General features: G+C 37.8%; 1 protein-coding gene across 1 annotated transcript in view; it reads right to left on the bottom strand.

The window, feature by feature from the left end:
• Positions 1-21696, bottom strand: part of IL1RAPL1 (interleukin 1 receptor accessory protein like 1) — a 761161-nt gene that overhangs the window by 13009 nt on the left and 726456 nt on the right. Inside the window, exon 8 of the mRNA XM_059156783.1 lies at positions 17308-17451. Coding sequence (XP_059012766.1) covers positions 17308-17451 — 144 coding nt within the window. The remainder of the gene's footprint in view (positions 1-17307; positions 17452-21696) is intronic.

Raw genomic sequence — 21696 nt, 5'->3', positions numbered from 1 at the left:
CACCCCAAGAGTATATTTCTTATTCTAAACTTTATTCTCTAAATTTTATTTTCTGTACTTTAAACCCTCAACTATAATTCTGTTCACTGAAGAGATAGAAAACAGCTGGTGTACATGCTCTTTGCAATAGTTTGCACAAATTCGAACATAGCCATTGGTTTACTCTTCCCATGACTTTCAAGTGATTCTGATTGCAATATTCAACAAAAAATGACAAATGGGAATGATGTCAGCAAAATGGCCAAAAATAAGACATCTGTGTCTAAATCCCTTCTGCCATGGTCCAGAGCAAGTCCTGCCCACCCAGGGTCCCACACAGTGACCAGACAGACGCTTTCCCAGGGACCTGGTTGGAGCCATATCTATCCACATACCTGGTGAAAGCCCACTGACTAAAGACCCAACTGTGGACCCTGAAATGTACAATTATACAGGCACTATCCTACTGAGCAAGGTACTAGAGGTAGGTCAATAGACCCAGGTACCAGAGGAGATCCTTGCCCATATGAGCCCCTGGTAACAAGCCTGCCAAACATGGACCTCACTACAGACCCAGAAATAGCTGCACAACTGGCTCAAACCCAGAATGACTGCAACTCTGTACGTAATCCCATTGGGAACAGACAGAAGGATTTTACCTGCTGAAATCGTTCTATGAAGACTACAAGAGGTGTTTGTTCCTTCAAATGTACAGACATCAGTGCAAAGGTACACAGATCACGAAGAATCAGGCAAACATTATAATACCAAAGGAAACTAATGAAGTTCCAGTAACCAACCCCAAAGAAATGGAGATCTACAGTTTGTTTGACAGAGAACTCAAAATAATCATCTTAAACAAACCATAGAAACTCAACTATAGAAATCTTGCAGGCCAGGAGGGAATGGGATAAAACATTCACAGTGATGAAAAAAAAAATGTCAACCAAGAATATAAGAATACTATACTCAGAAAAGAAGTCCTTCAAAATTAAGAAGAAATTAACTCATTCCTAGACAAACAATAGCTAAGGGAGTTTATCACCACTAGATCTGCCTTACAAGAAATGCTAAAGCAGAAAAAAAGAAAAAAAAAGATGTTAAAGGAAAATTTTCAAGTTGAAATGAAAGGGCATTAAATAAAAACATGAAAACATAAAAATATAAAACTCAATGGTAAAGATAAATATATCATCAAATTCAGAATACCCTAATACTTCTATCTCTAGTATAAAAGTCCACAAAAATAGTATTAAAAATAACTACAATTATTTGTGTTAGTTCTGTGATAATTACTATTGGTATTTTTTTAAAAAAAGGTTTTATTTATTTATTTGACAGACAGAGATCACAAATAGGCGGAGAGGCAGGCAGAGAAAGAGCGAGGCGGAAGCAGGCTCCCTGATGAACAGAGAGCACAAGGCAGGGCTTGATGTGGGCTGGATGTGGGGCTCGATCCCAGGATCCTGGGATCGTGACCTGAACCAAAAGCAGAGGATTTAACCCACTGAGCCACCCATGCACCCCTAACTATTGGTATTTTGTGGAGATTACATTAATTCTATAGATTGCATTGGGTAATGTGGACATTTTATCAATATTTGTTCTTTCAGCCCATGAGCATAGAAGGTCTTTCTATTTGTTTGTGTTGTTTTTAACTTCTTTCATCAATCTTTTATTGTTTTCAGAGTACAAGTCTTTCACCTCCTTGGTTAAGTTTATTCCTAGGTATTTTAATATTTTTGATGTAGTAGTAAGTGGGACTGCTTTCTTAATTTCTCTTTCTGGGACGCCTGGGTGGCTCAGTTGGTTAGGCAGCTGCCTTCGGCTCAGGTCATGATCCCAGCGTCCTGGGATCGAGTCCCATATCGGGCTCCTTGCTCCGCAGGGAGCCTGCTTCTCCGTCTGACTCTGCCTTCCACTCTGTCTGCCTGTGCTCGCCCTCGCTCGCTCTCTCTGACAAATAAATAAAATCTTAAAAAAAAAAAATTTATCTTTCTGTTGCTTCATTACTGGTGTATAGAAATGCAATAGAAAAATTATCTTAAAACTCGAATGGAACCACAAAATGCTGCCAAATAGCCAAAAGAATCTTGAAAAAGAAACAGAAGCTGAAGGTATTACAATTCCAGATATTAAGTTACACTACAAAGCTGTAGTAATTAAAACACTATGGTACTTACACAAAAATAGACACATAGATCAATGAACAGGATAAAAAGCCTAGAAACAATCCCATTATATGATCAATCAATCTTTGACAAAAGAGGCAAGAATGTGCAATGGGAAAAAGACAATCTTTTCAACAAATGGTGCTAGAAAAACTGGACAGCTACATGCAAAAGAATGAAACTGGATAACTTTCTTACACCATACACAATAATAAATTCAAAATGGATTAAAGAGCTAAATGTGAGATCTGAAACCATAAAAATCCTGGTTAGAGAGAACATGCAAGAATTTGACTGATTAAGCTGTAGCAACATTCTTCTACATAGGTCTCCTGAGGCAAGGGAAATAAAAGCAAAAATACACTATTGGGTCATTAAAATAAATGGCTTCTTCACAGAAGAGAAAACAATCAATAAAATGAAAAGACCACCTATAACCTATTGATTGAAAACAAGCAATAAAACTAAAAGACAAACTATAGTGAGTGCAAGAAGATATTTACAAATGACATATCTAATAGAGGGTTGGTATACAAAATACATAAAGAACTTATACAGCTCAACACCCACCAAAACAAATAATCCAATTAAAATATGAGCAGAAGACGTGAACAGACATTTCCCTGAAGAAGACACACTTATGGCCATCAGCATATGACAAGATGTACAACATCACTCATCAACAAGAAAATGCAAATCAACAACATGATGAGATATCACCTCACACCTATCAGAATGGCTAAAATCAACAACACAAGAAACAACAAGTGTCGGGGAAGAAGTGGAGAAGAAGGAACCCTTGTGCACTGTTGGTGGGAATGTGGAATTGTGCAGCCATTGTGGAAAACAGTATGGAGGTTACTAAAAAATGTATAGATAGAACTACCCTATGATCCAGTAATTACACTACTGTGTATTTACCCAAAGAACCCAGAAACACTAATTTGAAAGGATATATGCACCTCTACATTTACTGCAGCATTATTTACAATAAGGAAATTATGGAAGCAGCTCAAGTGTCCATCGATAGATGAACAGATAAAGAAAACATGTATGTATATATAATGGACTATCCTTTAGCCATAAAAAAAGAATGAAATCTTGTCATTTGCAACACATGGATGGAGCTAGAGAATATAATGTTAAGTGAAATAAGTCAGAGAAAGACAAATACTCTCATATTTTGTTAAGAAACAAAACAAATGAACAAAGGGAAAAGAAAAGAGAGAGAAGAGAGACAAACCAAGAAATAGGCTCTTAACTATAGAGAACAAGTTGATGGTTACCAGAGGGATGGTGAGTGGGGGAATGGGTGAACTAGATGATAGGGATTAAAGAATACACTTATGATGAGCACTGAGTGACGTATAGAATTTTTGAACCAGGATACTGTATACCTGAAACTAATATAACACTGTATGTTAACTACACTGGAATAAATTAAAATTAAAAATAATAACTACAGCTACAATAATATCTTAATGGATACACAATATAAAAAGATGTAAATTATGACAATTGCATAAATTGTGGGAAGAGGGAAGTAAAACTATAGAATTCTTTATGCAATTGAAGGTAAGTTTCATCAACTTAATATAGTCTTTTATATCTATTAGATGTTTCATGTAAACCTCATGGTATCCACAAAGAAGAAACCTATAATAAACACACAGAGGTTAAAGAGAAGGATATTAAAGTATACAAGTCAAAAAAAAATCACAAAGGAGGACAAGAAGAGAGGAAGAAGGGGAAAAAGGGAAAAAAAAGCAAAAAAAAACAACAACAAACAGAAAATAACAAACGAAGTGACAATAGTACATACGTACCTATCAATAATCACTTTTCTTTTGTAAGATTTTGTTTATTTATTTGACAGGGAGAGACACAGTGAGAGAGGAAACACAAGCAGGACGAGTGAGAGAGGGAGAAGCGGGGCTTCCCAGGGGAGCCGCATGGGGGCTCGATCCCACAACAATGGGATTATGACCTGAGCAGAAGGCAGACACTTAATGACTGAGCCACCCAGGTGCCTCCTCAATAAGCTCTTCAAACGCAAATGAACTAAATTTTCCAAACAACAAAGAGTGGCTGATGAGATCAAAAACTAAGATTCAACAATATGCTGCTTACAAGAGATTCACTTTATCTTTAAAGACACACATAGGCTGAAAGTGAAAGAATGGAAAAAGATATTCCTGCAGGTGGCAACTTAAAGAAAATAGGAGTGGCTATATTTATATCACATACAATAGATTTGCAGTGAAAATTGGTCACAAGGGACAAAGAAGCTCTCTCTATATTATTCATGATAAAGGGGTCAATTCATCAAGTGGATATAACAACTGTAAATAGATGTGCTCCCAATACAGGAGTACCTAAATGTGCAAATATTAACAGAACTGAGGGGAAAATAGAGAAAAATATAATGATATTAGCATGTTACAATACTAGATTTACTACACTAATAGATACTAGATCCACTTTCAATACTAGATAGATCATTGAGATAAAAAAAATTGAAAAGGAAGAGTAGATTTAAAGAATATTACCTTACACCAGTTAGAATGGCAAATATTAACAAGGCAAGAAACAACAAATGTTGGAGAGGATGTGGAGAAAGGGGAACCCTCTTACACTGTTAGTAGGAATGCAAGTTGGTGCAGCCACTTTGGAAAACAGTGTGGAGGTTCTTCAAAAAATTAAAAACAGAGGTACCCTATGACCCAGTAATTGCACTACTGGGTACTCATGACAAAGATAGAGACATAGTGAAAGGAAGGGCCATATGCACCCCAATGTAGAAAGGATGACAATCCAACTTTTGCATTAACATGGATGGGACTGGAGGAGATTATGCTGAGTGAAATAAGTCAAGCAGAGAAAGTCAATTATATGGTTTCACTTACTTGTGGAACATAAGGAATAGCATAGAGGACATTAGAAGAAGGAAGGGAGAAGTGAAGGGGGCATAAATCAGAGGAGGAGATGAACTATGAGAGACTGTGGACTCCAAGAAACTGAGTGTTTTAGAGGGGAAGGGGGTGGGGGATATGTTGGCCCAGTGATAGGTATGAAGGAGGGCATGTATGTGTTATAAGTAAATGCATGGAGCACTGGGTGTTATACATAAACAACGAATCTTGGAACACTACATCAAAAACTAATGTACTGTATGGTGACCAATAAAACATTAAAAAACAAGAATACTATAGACCAAATCAACCTAACAGACATGTACAGAACATCCAGGGAAAAGTAGCAAAACACACGTTCTTCTCAAGCATGAATGAACATTCGTTAGGATAGATGGTATGTTGGACAACAAAATCATTATTAGTTTTCTTTTTCTGACCACAGTGGTTTGGGACACTATGGAAAGATTTACAAATATGTGGATATTACATGACACACTCTTGAACAAGTGATGGGTCAAAAACGAAAGCAAATGAGAAATCAGGAAATATCTTGAGAGAAACAAAAATGGAAACACAACACAATGAAAATTGAGATGAAACAAAGCAGTTCCAAGAGAAAAATTTATAGTGATAAATGCCCAAATCTGATAGAAAAGAAAGATCTCAAATAAATATACCTCAAGGAATTAGAAAAAGAAAGATAATCTGAGCCCCAAGTTAGTAGAAGACAGAAATAATAAAGATTGAACAGAAATAAATGAAATGTAGAATACAGAGATAATAGAAAAAAATCAAAACATGAAAAGTTGGGTTTTTATTTTTTTATTTTTTATTTTTTAAAAGATTTTTTATTTATTTACTGGACAGAGAGAGAGATCACAATTAGGCAGAGAGGCAGGCAGAGAGAGGGGAGGAAGCAGGTTCCCCACTGAGCAGAGAGCCTGATGCGGGGCTCGATCCCAGCATCCTGGGATCACGACCTGAGCCGAAGGCAGAGACTTAACCCACTGAGCCACCCAGGCGCCCCCAAAAGTTGGGTTTTTAAAAAGATAAACAAAATTGACAACCTTTAGCTAGACTAACCGAGAAAGCAAGAAAAATTAAATAAACACAATTATAAATCAGAGAGGCAACATAACAACTGGCACCACAGAAATACAAAGGATCATAAGAGGCTACTATGAACAATTATATGCCAACAAATTAGATAACCTAGAAGAAACACAGAAACTCCTAGAAACAAATAACTTTCCAAGACTGAACTGTGAAGAAATAGAAAATCTGAACAGACCAATAACTACAGAAATTAGAGCATTAATCAAAAAACTGTCAACAAAGACAAGCCTATGCCCAGATGGTTTCTCTGGTGAATTCTACCAAATATTTAAAGAAGAAATAATGCCAAACCTTCAGGGGAAGCAGCAGGCAGAGAGAGGGAGAAGCAGGCCCCTCGCTGAACAAGGAACTTGATGTGGGGCTCGGTCCCAGGACCCTGGGATCATGACCTAAGCCGAGGGAAGACGTTTAACCAACTGAGCCACCCAAGTACTCCAAGCCAATACTTCTTATGAATATAGATACAAAAATTCTCAACAAAATACTAGCAAACCAAATTAAGTAGCACATTAAAAGGATAATACGGCATGGTCAGTGAGATTTATTCCTGGGATGCAAGGATAGAGCAACATATGCAAATCAATAAGCATGACATTCCACATTAATAGGATCATGGACACAAATCATAAAATCTTATAAATAGATTAAAAAATTAGTTTGACAAAAATTTATAATTTCATTATAACAGTTCTCAGAAATTGAGTGCAGAAGAACCATACCTCAACATAATAAAGGCCATATATGACAAACCCACAGCTAAGATTATACTCAATGAAAGCTGCAGGATTTCCTTCTAAATTCAAGAGCAAGGTAAGGGTGCCCTCTCTCTCCACTCCCATTCAACACAATAATGGCAGTTCTAGCTACAGCGATTAAGCAAACAAATAAAAGGCACTTAAGTAGGAAAGAAAGAAGTAAATTTTTTTCTTTGCAGATGACATGATTTCACATATAATAAAACCTAAAGATTCCACCAAACATCTGTTAAAGCTACTCAACAAACTCAATAAAGTTTCAGGATACAAAGCCAACATATAAAAATCTGTAGCATTTTTATACAATAACAACAAATAATCCATTTGGAAAAAACAAAAGAAAATAATTCCATTTACAATAGTGTCAAAAATAAAAAAATAATAAAATACTGAGGAATAAATTTAAATAAGAGGTAAAAGATCTATACATTGAAAACTAGAAGACATTAATTAAAGAAACTGAAGACATAAATGAAAAGGCATCCCATGCTCATGGGTCAGAATAATTAATATTACTAAAATGTCCATACTACTCAAAGCCACCTATAGATTCAATATAACCTCTATCAAAATTCCAAGGACATTTTTCAGAGATATAGAAGAAACCATCCTAAAATTCATATGGAACTAAAAAAGACCCTGAATACTAAAATTAACAAGTCAGAAAACAATAGATATTGGTGAGGATGTGGGGAAAGGGGAACCCTCTTACACTGTTGGTGGGAGTGCAAACTGGTACAGCCACTCTGGAAAATAGTATGGAGGTTTTTCAAAAAGTTAAAAATAGAGCTACCTTATGACCCAGCAATTGTATTACTATGTATTTACCCAAAGTGATTTGAAAGGGCATAAACCCCAATGTTTATAGCAGCATTGTCCACAATAACCAAACTATGGAAAAAGCCCAGATGTCTGTCCATTGACAGATGAATGGATAAAGAAGATGTGGTATATATATATACACACATATATACACACAGATATATAATGGCACATTTCTCAGCCATCAAAAAGACTGACATCTTATCATTTGCCATGACATGGGTAGAACCAGAGGGTATTATGCTAAGTGACATAAGTCAGTCAGAGAAGGACAAATATCATATGATTTCACTCATACGTGGAATTTAAGAAACAAAACACATGAACATAGGAGAAGGGAGGGAAAATAAAAGAAGACAAAATCAGAAGGGGAGAAAAACCCTAAGAGGCTCTTAACTCTCTGAAACAAACTGAGGGTTGCTGGAGGGGAGGTGGGTCGGGGAATGGGGTAATTGGGTGATGGGCATTAAGGAGGGGACTTGATGTAATGAGCACTGCATGTTATATGCAACTGATGAATCACTAAACTCTACCTCTGAAACTAAAAAAAAAGACCCTGAATAGCAAAAGTAATCTTGAAAGAGAGGAGCCCAGCTGGAGGCATCATACTTTCTGAATGCAAACTATACTACAAAATTATGTAAGAGAAAGCAGTATGGTGGTAGCATAAATACAGATACACAGACCATTAGGACAAAACTAAGAGTACCAAAATATACCCATGCATATACAGAAAACTAGTATTTGACAAGGGGGCCAAGAATAATCATTGGGAAAGGATAATATTTTTAATAAAAGGTGCTAGGGAAACTGGATATCCACATGAGAAAGAATAAAGTTGGACCTGTCTTATACCATTCACAAATTTTTTAAAGATTTTATTTACAAGATTCACAAGCAGGGAGAGGGGCAAAGGGAGAGGGAGAAGTAGGATCTCCGCTGAGACAAAGCAGAGGTCTAACTGACTGAGTCACCCAGGCACCCCTACCTACCATCCACAAATTTTAACTTGAAATGGATTTAAGACTTAAATGTAAGACCTGCAATCATAAATCTCCTACAATAAAACATAGGGAAAAGCTCTTTGAGATTTTTCCAAAGACATACAAATGGCCAACATGTATGTGAAGAGATGCTCAACATCACTAACCATCAAGGAAATGCAAATCAAAACCATAATGAGATCTCACCTCACACCTGTTAGGATAGCTATTATCAAAAAACGAGAGATAACAAGTGTTGGCAAGGATGTAGAAAAAAAGAACTCTTGCACCCTGCTGGTGAGGATGTAAATTGGTACAGCTACTATGGAAAACAGTATGAAATTTCCTCAAAAAAAATATCAGAAATAGAACTACCATATGATCCAACAATTAAACTTCTGGGTATACATCTAAAGGAAATAAAATCACTATCACAAAGTGGTATTTGTACCCCAGTGCTCCTTGCAGCATTATTCACAATAGCTAAGACATGGCAACAACCTAAGTGTCCATCAATGGACAAATGGATAAAGAAAACGTGGTTGATATATACAACAGAATACTATTCAGCCATAAAAATGAAGGGAATCTTGCCATCTGCAACAACTTAGATTTGAAGGCTTTATGCTAACTGCAATAAGTCAGACAAAGAAAGACGAATACTGTATGATCTCACTTACATGTGGAATAGAAACAGCTGAACTCAGAAACAGAGTAGAATGGGGTTGCTAGGTGCTGTGGAGTAGGGGAAAGAGAGTGATTTTGGTCAAGGGTATAAACTTTCAGCTATAAGATAAACAATTCTGGGGATATAATATATAGAATGGTGACTATAGTTAACAATACTATATTTTATATATTCAAGTTACCGAGAGATTAGCTCTTAAATGTTGCTACAAAAAATAGCAGTTATGTAGGTGATAGGTATGTTAACATTGTAGCAATCATTTCACAATATATACATCTCTCTATATATCTATATCTATAGCTATATCTATATCACACTGTGTACCTTAAACTTACATCATTTCTACTATAACTCAATAAATCTGGGGGAAGGGGAATAAACAAAAAAAAACCCAGCAAGACCTATCAATCAGCTTGTTACTTGAAGTCAACCATCTGGTCCAGTAGAATTTTCCCCTTCCATTGACTGAATTAACCACAATATTTTTAGTAAAAAATACATTTGTTGGGGGAAAAGGAAGTTTGGACTCTGGAGAGTTAAGAAATAAAACTACGAATTTAAGATACCAATTTAAGAAAACCTTGATGAGAAAAGGAAAATATGAAACTATCAGGAATGAAAAAGTAGTTTGGAAAAGTGATAAATATTTTTCTTTATGACATATGAGAGAACATTAGTCAATGCTCCTTAGGAGTACTGAGAAGCCAAAGGATTCATGGATTTTTTGAGAACAATGAAACTTAAGAAAATGTAGATTGGAGGGGTGCCTGGGTGGCTCAGTCAGTTAAGCATCTGACTCTGTTTTGACTCAGGTCGTGATCTTAGGGTTCTGATATTGAGCCCTGCCTCCAGCTCCACGCTAAGCATGGAGCCTGCTTGTGATTCTCTCTCTCTTCTCCCGCTACCCCTCCCCTTTGCTAATGTGTTCACATGCACTCTCTCTCACACACACTCCAATAAATAAATAAATAAATTCTTAAAAAAAAAAGAAAATTGTAGATTGGTGATTCTATTCTCAAGATGAAGGTGGTAGTTATATTGGATCTGGGCTAGGAAAAAGACTTACTAATAATATAAATGCCTTAAGATTGACATTTGGGTCTTTGGGAGTTTTCAACCTTTAAATACCTATTGAACAGCTGTGAGAGGTTATTGGCAGCTGGCCATTTAGAAAAATTGTTCCCAAATATTTTTAACTTTCGTATGTGAAACTGACTAGTGAAAGAGGTCATCATTCAGCAGATGGGTTACCAAAGGAGGCCTGTGGAGGGCTTAATGATGAATAATGTGTTTTAAGCCAAAAGGTGATTTTTGGGTTGCCTCGGTGGCTTGGTTGGTTAAGCATCTGACTCATGGTTTTAGCAGAGGTCATGATCTCAGGGTCATGGGATTCAGCCTTGCAACCAGCTCTGAGCTCAGTGTGGAGTCTGCTTGGGATTCTCTCCCTCTCGTCCCTCTCTAACCCTCCCCCCTACACATGCTCTCTCTCACACTCTCTCCAAAATAAATAAATAAAAAAAATCTAAAAACCATTTTAAAAGATGACTTTCTATGTTTTCATGTGGCATATTAGCATAGAAGTATGTGATCATTAAAAATTAGCATATAATTTGAATAAATAAGTTCTTTTAAAAATTAAGCCACATTTCTTTCTTGTGTCTCAGATTTGCCTTCCTATGATAGAAATTTTAAGTAAAAAAACTCTGTAGAATTGGATGATATATCATTTAATAAATAAACATTAGTCATACAATCTTAATATTTTGATTTTTGATTATCAAATATCATTGCTTTAATAAATTTCACTTTTCATTTCAATCCTGCCATGTCAACATCTGGCAATTGTATTCCAAAATAAATTAAAGCTGTTTTGAGTTTTACACATTGCAATTTTTGCAATATTATTCTAGTTTACTTGTTTTGTTGCTTGGTACCTTCCTGGACTATTTGAACTCAAACACTGAAATGTGACAGTAATTAAAATATATATGTCATGATATAGTGAACCAAAAATAGCCCCAGCAGGTGAGGTCAAATCTTGACTACCACTACTTTTAATTTCACTCATTTGAGACTATGTTTGCTGATCTATAAAATAGCACATTTCTAAGGTAAACATCTAGCATGAAATGGGTCCCTGACATATAGCAAAGTGCCTGGCCCAAAGGAGGTCCTTGCATCCTTGAGGGGGAAGTGGGCAGTGTAGATGTTAGAAATCTTAAGAGGGTAAGAGTTAGCAGAGTGCTATATAGGGAACAAAGTGTTGGAGATAAGAAGGCTTATTTCCTACTAAACAGTTTATGACTTTGGGCAAATTGTATGCCAAATACAACTACAGGTCTCTCCTTCTGGAACGGAAAAACACATTCTAGATTGTTCATATGTGTGCAAATTATCTAATCAGTACTAATCAACAAACCAATAACTAAACCAAACAAAAAAAAAAAGCAAAAAGTCCCTACAGGATTTCTAAATGATTTAAAGAAGTACCGTTTCACTGATGGACATGAGACAATAGTTCCTGCAACTATTAATAGTCAGTAACCCTATAAATGAAGGAGAAAGAGAAAGAAAATCTATGACTTAAGATGACGTAGATACCAATTTGTTTCATATGCATGAAATGGAACAGATGTTCACATTTTTCAAGGGTCAAGGGGTGGAGATTATAAAAGATTGTTCTAAGTCGTCTTGTCTAATACCTATAATAACTCCCAAAGTGGAACTAGAAGAGCTCTTTTTTCTTTTTCTTTTTTCTTTTTAGATTTTATTTACTTACTTGACAGAGAGAGAGAGATCACAAGCAGGCAGAGAGGGGGAGGCAGGCTCCCAGTTGAGCAGAGAGCCCAATGCGGGGCTCGATCCCAGGACCCTGGGACCATGACCTAAGCCGAAGGCCGAGGCTTTAACCCACTGAGCCACCCACGTGCCCCAGAAGAGCTCTTTTTTCATCTTTAAAATAGTGATCACAGTGTTCTTATAAGCTTGCCCTGCTACGATTGTAAGCTTGCACCTCATACCCCAGTGTCAGGGGATAAAACCAAAACAGAAACAGTTTGCACTTTGAGAAAAACAAACATAAAGTGACAAGGTGAATCTTCACCTTGTCTAGCACTAGATCCTCCCCGCAAAATGAAACCTTAAGTTTGCTCACATAAGTTACTTCCTAGTGAAAACTTATGCACTACCTTACCAACATCTATCAATATGATAATCATCATGTAGGAGAGCTGGTGTTTCTTGTTTTCTCCTATTAATGGACTATCTATGACTTTACAACCTTGTTTTTCTTTATAAGTCTATTACAATTTTTATTTGCAGAGCCAGTTCCAAAATCTAGACAATTTTTCAAAAATTGAAGTAATAATTCTTTACTTCTTGACTTGGTTTTTGAGACTTCCTTTAACTTAAATAAGTTAAATGACAAGGAATCTTTTTTTTTTAAGATTTTAATTTATTTCACAGATAGAAATCACAAGTAGGCAGAGAGGCAGGCAGAGAGAGAGGGAAGCAGGCTCCCCACTGAGCAGAGAGCTGATGCTGAACTCGATCCTAGGACCCCGAGATCATGACCTGAGCCAAAGGCACAGGCTTAACACACTGAGTCACCCAGGCGCCCCAATGACAAGGAATCTTGAAATCACAGTGCTCTACAAGTAGTAAGCATTCACTAGTGAGTTCTCATTACTCAAAAGCAAAAGGACTATTTAAGATGTGTCTAAAGTGCCATTTTTGTAAAGATGAAGGAGAAAATAATTGGACCTTGGGATGATAAAGGAAATCTTTAGAAGTTAGAGGGAAAATATGAACTGCGTACGAGAGAGACGGAGAGACCCGAAGAAAGAAAGGAAGGAAGAGATGAGGAAAAAAGAGTCGAAGGAAGGGAGGGCGGAAGGAAGGAAGGAAGAGAGGCGGGGCGGGGGGAGAGGGAGGAAGCAGGCAAGCAAGGTTATAACCTTTATATAAGCTTTAAACAAAGTGTAAGGGAAATCCCTGGCAGAGGCATGGAGAAGGGAAGGACTTGGGTGTTGTCATGATAACTGTATTTTCTTTGTACTTATCCTAGGACAGACATTGGTCTACTGTGCTAGTGTAAGTTCTGCTCTAGAGACAGCAGCTTACTTTTATCAGGAAGGTCAGCTGGTATTTCATTAGAATAAGGCCACACCCCAGAGGAAGCCTCCACAAGTGCTTTGACTATCACTAGTTCTAATGAAAAGTAGACACTTTGTTAATTAGCACAGCGGATATTAGAAATCAGATTTGATTTCTAAAATTAGTGGCTTTTTACTAAATATAGTGGATCTTGGAAACCAGCTCTCCGTGGTAAAATCAGTGCTATTCAAGACACTTGGATGACTTAACATAATATAGAGACACATCACTCCCCTGCAAGCATCTAGTGGGGCCATTGGCCATGCCCCCTTAGGGAAACTTTTCCAGACATGATTCCAAAATGGTCCTGTGTTCAGAGGAAGATTATTCTTAGATGTCATTACATAATGAGCCTAATCCTGCCACATGTACTTCAGGGGAAACTTTCTTGTAAGTTTTTAGGGAACACACACAGACACACACGTGCACAACAGACAGCCGGAATGTCTTCCAGTTTACAGGATGAGGGTCTATGTTTGTTAATAAAGGCATATACAACAGAATTTGTCCAAATTTTCTTCCAGTATGTAATAGAACCAAGCTGGTGGGAGAGTAGTTAACCTTCTCCTGACCCTAATCATTACAGTTACCTCATTTACCTAAAAAGATCTTAGAGGGGTGCCTGGGTGGCTCAGTGGGTTAAAGCCTCTGCCTTTGGCTCAGGTCATGATCCCAGGCTCCTGGGATCGAGCCCTGTGTTGGGCTCTCTGCTCCGCGGGGAGCCTGCTTCCTTCTCTCTCTCTCTCTCTGCCTGCCTCTCTGCCTACTTGTGATTTCTCTCTGTCAAATCAATAAAATCTTAAGAAAAAATTAAAAAAAAATATCTTAGAATTATGCCAGCATCTCCTTCTAACTGAAACTCTGCATGGTCTGATTCCACAGAGGTGGCAAGGCGACAATTTAAGTTGGGTCACCCTGCAGCAGCAGTTGTTTCCTGAACTAAAAAGCCTGGACCTGCTCTGGCAGGAACATCCAGGCATTTTTTTTTTTCCCTAACAATCACAGTAAATGTGTACTTAAAAAGAAAATTCTGGCTGAGTGTGGAGGATAAAACGCAAGGTTGGAGAATGAAGACCAAGAAGGTAGTGTAGGAGGCTTGGACAAGGAAGAGCAATTGAGTGAGGAAGCAGTCTATTTTCAAGAGGTACAATTAGGTGATAAAAACTAAGAAAGAGAACTAGGAGAAGGACATTTAGACTTACGGGCTATTTACACACTAATGCAACTGAAGATAGGGTTGTTAAGTGTGATCCAAAAAAGTGGGTATTGTAGAATGAGAAGTGCTAAGACCTAGATCCAGAGGAAACAATAAAATGTAAAATTACGTAGAAGGGAACAAAGCGTGAGGCGAACAAATCAAGGCAACAAATCATCAATGTATTCTCTCTTGGAAAAACAGAATCTTTCTGACACAGAACTGATAAAACCAGGGAATGCCTATCCTGATGACCCAAAAGGAATTGAATGGATGTGTTCCTGACACCAGCTACTCCATATCCCAGTCTGACACAAAGGCTGAAATTCGTGGAATTTGGAGTTATTTGGATCTGGGCTTAAATTCTGTCTTTCTAGCTGTGTAATTCTCTGAGTATCAACCAAGTAGCCAACACAGCACTTGCTATTTAATAAATAGTCAACGAATCTATCATATCACCAGAGTGAGACATTGCTTCAAAATATTAACTAAACTTTCCCTATTCTTTTTCATACTCTTTGCCTTTCCTTATATCCAAGAGTATTTTATGTATTCCCCTTTTAGGGGAGCTGATGCTGTGGCCAAGAATCAAGAAGGCATCACTAAACTTTTGACTTCTGGGTTACATTTTTTAAGCCCAGTCAAGAATATGAAAAGCCTGGGGTCTCTTCTTAACAGTTATGTTTTCTTTGGAAGAAGAAAGGACTGTGGGAGACCTATGAAGAATGGGAATGCAATGATGTCAGAGAAATTTCCCACTAATGGAAGAGTAGATAATTATTCAACCATAATAATATGTGTAGAAAGATCTAAGGGGATGTGACTAAGGTTTAGAGGCAGGTAAACTATCCAGAATCTTCTACCATTCAGAACATGACAAAGAAAAACTGCACTGGATATAATAGTTTTGGGGAAATCATTCATTTCATTCAGAACACAAACTAAACATATTGCAAATAGGGTTAATGGATCAAGTGAGATGCTCAGCTAATCTGCTTTTTCAAACATCTCCTACTATGCAAACTGTACAAACAACATCAGATCTTTACATTATACTGAACAGACTAAATTTTTAAAAGGCATAAAACAGTAGGGACTCAGGATTCAATAAAATAGATATTTTGGATATAGACCTATTTTCAAATCCCATCTTGGCCACTTATAGTTATGCTCATGTTATCTTCATCCGTACATTATCTAACCTCTGGGAGCCCTAGTTGCCTTATCAGTAAAATGGAAATTGTAATACTGACCTCAGAAGTTTTTGAGCCTTAACAAGAATGATTTAAGAATGCCTAGCACTTTTTTTTGGTACTCATCCAACAATAGCCCTGCTGTTGACAATTTTCTCATATCTCTTTGAAGGAGTCGCCAAAAAATTTAATACTCCACACATACAGGGAAGAAAGTTAGGAACAAGTACAAATCAGCACTTAAAAATGTAAAATGCCCCAGCCATGCTGCGGGCACGGACTTCACCCTCATGGGATGGGCAAAAGGTTACACAGCCTGTGTAAACTAGTCCTGTTCACAAGCCTGACCACCCACAATGCTACCTGTGGATTTAGTCCACAGGATCCTGGAAAGGTAGGAACACAGCCGATCCCTTCATTTTCCTTTGTACCGCTTAGTGCAGAAGCAGCAATCATGAAAAAGAAATGTATAAGTATGATCAAGAAATTGTTACCATCTGGACTGTGTGTAGGAGTTTGCACATGCTTCCTCTACTGCAAATTTACCTTATGTACAGATCACTCTCGAATAACCAAAACGGAAAAAAAAAAAAGAAAACCTTAAGTTCTCGAATGGGTAGTTCATGGACCTCCATTTTAAGAACCCCCAAATTCCTCTTAGAGTGTGCACAGAGTCAAGACTGACCAGAAGGGGCAGATCTTTATTATGATTTCCATGAAAACAACATTTACTCGTCCAGTTCAAGGAAAAATAGTAGATGTATTCGTATGAAAACAATGTGCTTGGGCACTGTATTATCTGTTGGTCCACACTTGGAATAAAAATCCATCTGTCTAAATATAGTGATATAAACAGGCTTGGAAAGACTGCTATGAATTCTAAAATACTCAGCACAGTTTATTAGAGCTGGTCAGTCTAAGCAAGGGACAAACTGAGATTCACTTCAAACGCGGGGCTAGGGAACACAATTAGAAGAGGCCCTCCTCACCTATAGAAAAGTAAAGCCGGCCTTTCACTACTGATTACAAGGTGAGAGAAAAGGAACACTCTGATGGTTGCAATCAGCATTTGTAATTTGCAAGTGCTACTTGGCAGCGGATTCTAAAAAGGGTAGGTGTTGCTTTACAATTGTCAGAGGAAATTACCTATTGGCTCCAAAGCATCACACGCACAGTTCTGTGTAAAAGATGAATTTACAACCACTTATCATGGAAAGATGGTAAGAGCTGCCGCCAGTAGTAAGGCAGGGAATGTTCTTGCCCCTCAATAAAACAAAGGCAGAAAACAAATAAGAATATTGAGACAGAACGTTAAAAAGAGGGAACTTCTCTTACCTCCGTCCAGCTCCTCAGCCCCAAAATGATTCCTGTAGAAGAGCATAATTTCTATCTTGTAACACTTGTAGATGGTCACCAAGCAAACAAGAAGCAGAAGGATAGCACCAAGGCCTCCAGCAAGTTCAACTGTGTACATTAGCTCTAGGGGAAAAAAAAAAATCACAGAAGGGAATTAGATCATATTCACATCCCACACCACAAATTCAACTTGATTTCACAGTTTTGTGGATGACACCAGATGTAGGTAATGGATTAACACAACCCCTTCCCTTTCTGCAAGAGAATTTGACCTTCCTAGCTCTGTTTCCTTGGTAACCAGATAAGGTGGTTTGTGGTAACTGTGTTGCTAAGCGACATTGCTTATGGTAAAAATGGTAGATTGCAACTGGACTGAAAGAATTATAAAATACCTGTTTGGAAACTATGATTCTGAGCTTGCCTGAGTATAGTAACTCCTATAAGCATGTCCCTTGTGGGAATCCTACAAACTAGGCTTGAGGATATGAGGAGTTTAAGCTGGGACAGTTTCTGAATCTTGATCCTTTCCACCGGAGCGGTCACTGAGGGGATAGGGCTGGGGTGGGGCGGTGGGGGGGGGGGGGGTGGCGCTGTAAAGGTTCAAAAACGCAGTTACTGAAGGGCGGTGTGGACTGTTTAATAGCGTTGGGTGAACCCCCTGAGGATTACAGTCCACTGCCTCCTGCCAGGAACAATGACTCCCGTTTTCTACCTCTGAATAGTGACCCCAGGGTGGCTGGCCTATCACAGTACTGGAGGCTGAACACTTGGGCTTCAATAGCTGGACCCCTAGTGGATATCACACCCGGCTACATCTGTAGCATTTTCCTTTCCTAAGCAGCTTAGACATTTTTTTTTCATTTGTTTAGCCACCCCTCTACTAAGTAGGTTGCTACATTTTATCCAAAAGAGGGATTTTTCTGGCCACTCACTATATACAAGTTCTGTTTTTCCTATTGAATATCCGTATTACATTAAAAATCATCAGGCACTTCTGGGGATAAAACATTTACTTTTTTCCTCCTTTAGAACTCATAGACATTGTGACAAAATCAAAGCTACTGATTTTTAAACATTAAGTCAGAACTGGGGCGCCTGGGTGGCTTAGTCCGTTAAGCATCTGCCTTCAGTGCAGGTCATGATCCCATGGTCCTGGGATTGAGTCCTGCATTGGGATCCCTGCTCAGTGGGGAGCCTGCTTCTCCCTCTGCCTCTCCCCCATTTGTGCTCAATCTCTCCCTGTCAAACAAAATAAATTAAATCTTCAAAATAAAAGAAAATAAACATTAAGTGAGCATGCACAGATTAAAAAAATTTTTTTTTTAGAGAGAGCAAGAGCACGAGTGTGAGCGTGGAGGGAAAAGGAGAAAGAGAATCTCAAGCAGACTCCGTGCTCTGAGATCACAACTTGAGTCAAAGCCAAGAAGAGTCCCTTGTTCAACTGACTGCGCCAGCCAGGCACCCCAGAATGCAGATTTTGAAGTTCACCTTAAGAGCCTATATATGCCTGCTGTCTTCTTGATCATGAAAACTGAAAACTTTAAAATAATCTATGGTTTTTCAGTAACAACTACTGTTGTGTTAAAAGATCACTCCTGAGATCTCAAAAATGGGGTGAAATCATCATGGGTATGATGCAGTATCAGTGACAAGTAATTTGAAAAGCATGGACATTATTGCCTCATAAGAACATTTGGTGTTTGTGCGTGGGTGTGTGTGTGTGTGTGTTTCCGTGTGATGTCACTTTTCCCGTGATAATTGTAGAGCAAAATTCAGCCATATTTTTCATTGTCTAGTACTTCATTTTTAATTCAACAGTTTTGGGGTTTTCTTGGTTTCAAAAAACATATATAACTACTGTTTAGTCAAGTGTATTTTATGCTCTTATTAAAATTAAATGGGAAACAAGAAAATCTTACATGCTTGGATTTTATGAATTTAAAAAAGAAAAATAAAATGAGTTATTAAATCTTTAAGAGTCTAAGAGAATTAATATGGAAAGTAAAATACAGAAAAGTACCTTCTGGAAATTTTCACATTATGTATTAATAAATATCATATAGCATTAACCGTTGAAACTTGTGAGGGCCTACACAAGATAGTATTACAAAAGTTCCAGGAATGAAATACAAGAAGCTCCTCAATATAATATTTTCCCATTCCTATGTGAATAGAAAGGATAAGTGGGTAGATAATTCTGTAAGATGCACTGGGCCGGGTTCTCTCAGTGTAAGAGTTAACTCCACCACACAGAGAAAACTGCGTAAAACTAACTTATACCCATAGGCTAGTTTATACACCAAAATAATCTGATTTAAATTATACTGGATGTGGGGTGCCTAGGTGGCTCAGTTGTTAAGGGGTTGCTTTTGGTTCAGGTCATGATCCCAGGGTCCTGGGATGCAGCCTAGCATCAGGCTCCCAGCTCCACTGAAAGCCTACTTCTCCCTCTCCCACTCCCCCTGCTTGTGTTCCCTCTCTTGCTGTGTTTTTATTTATTTATTTATTTTAAATTATGATAGATAACTAAATAAATAATACTGGACATGATGGGAGAGATAAACATCTGGACTGTGGTTTCTTTCCAGAGTCATTGGTTTTTCTAATTTAATGCATTGAACCCTTGCAATTTATTACCCTAAAGTTTCTTGCATGAGAAAAAAATTGGGGAAAAATGGACACTGCTTAATTTGTACTCTTAAATGTTGTTAGTGGCAGAGCTCAATCATACCACTATAGTAGACAATTTGGGGTATTTTCTGATGAGGTTAACTATGAATCTACCTTATGACTAGCAACTGCATTCCTAAGTATTTATGCAAGGAAATAGAAGCAGATGTCCACAAGAAGACTTGCTCAAGAATGTTCAAAGTAGTCTTATTCACAGTAGCCACAACTGAAAACAACACGAATGTTCATTAACAGGAGATACTGAGCAAACTGCTGTATGTCCATATGACAGAATATACTCAGCAATAAAAAGAATAAACTCTGGTGGGGGGCACCTGGGTGGCTCAGTGGGTTAAGCCTCTGCCTTTGGCTCAGGTCATGATCCCAGGGTTCCCAGATTGAGCCCCACCTGGGGCTCTCTGCTCAGCAGGGAGCCTGCTTTCCCCCACCCCTCTCTGCCTGCCTCTTTGCCTGCTTGTGATCTCTCTCTGTGAAATAAATAAATAAAATCTTAAAAAAAATAAAAGAATAAACTACTGGGGTGCCTCTGTGGCTTGGTTGGTTGGGCAGCTGCCTTCAGCTGTTGTCATGATCCCAGGGTCCTGGGATCAAGTCCCATGTCAGGCTCCTTGCTCAGTGGGGAGCCTGCTTCTCCCTCTTCCTCTTCCTGCTACTCTGTCTGCTTGTGCTCTCTCTTTGTCAAATAAATAAATAAAATTTAAAAATAGTAAACTACTGATATAAGCAACATGCATGAATCTCACAAAATTATGTTAGGTGAAGGAAGCCAGACACAAAGTAATGTCTTCTGTATAATTCTGTCTAAATGAAGTACAAAAACAGGCCGAAATAAACCATAGTGGTAGAAATCACAAAATGGATGTTTTGTGGATGAGTGATGGAAAACTTACTGGAAAGGGGCAAGAGGAAACTTGCTGGGGTGAAAGAAATATTCTGTATCCTTTTCAGGTATGGATATACAAGTATATACATTGTCAAAACTCAACAAGCTGAATACTTATCATTTATGCATTTTACATTATGTTAATCACACTTTAATTCTTTAAAACTTGAATTTAAAAAAATAGCCGCTATAAAATCTAACTCGAGGCTTCTGTGGGTAGAAGCTGCAAAGAAAGCTGGAGTCAGGACAGCTCGTCTACTGCAGATACCTCCCCAGGCTGGGAATGGTTCTATGTTGGCTCCAAGCACGCCCCTGGATTCTGGAGATATGGCACCAGGCCTAGACAAGCATCCTTTCCGTGCCCATATCTAGTGGAAGAGCTTTTGAAACAATCCAAAACTGTGCCCAAGACATAATCCTATTAATGTAATAAGCTGAATTCTCATTTTCTTCAGATGGCATTTATAAGACTGTTCTCTATACATTTTTTTAAATTAAACACTGAATATGCAAAAGTTAGAGAAAAATGATATAAAAGTAAGTTCTTCTTATTTTTAGAGAAGTCATTGCCCAAATGTGAATCATTCCTATTGCTAGAAGTCATGAGCCACTCAAATAATTATACACACTACCTCAAATACACTATAGAGTAGGCCAATCAATAGTACTGTCTGAAATATAATGAGACAGCGGGGTTGATGTAGCTTAGCAATTAGAGAAATAGTCTAGTGTCACATGAATATATCCTTCAAGGTACAAACATATGGAAAGCTATATATACCTAGACTATGGGC

Source organism: Mustela lutreola, chromosome X (genome assembly GCF_030435805.1).
Source record: "Mustela lutreola isolate mMusLut2 chromosome X, mMusLut2.pri, whole genome shotgun sequence".
Lineage (NCBI taxonomy): Eukaryota > Metazoa > Chordata > Mammalia > Carnivora > Mustelidae > Mustela > Mustela lutreola.
Note: the sequence above shows the minus strand (reverse complement) of the source record. Positions and strands in the feature narration are given on the sequence as shown.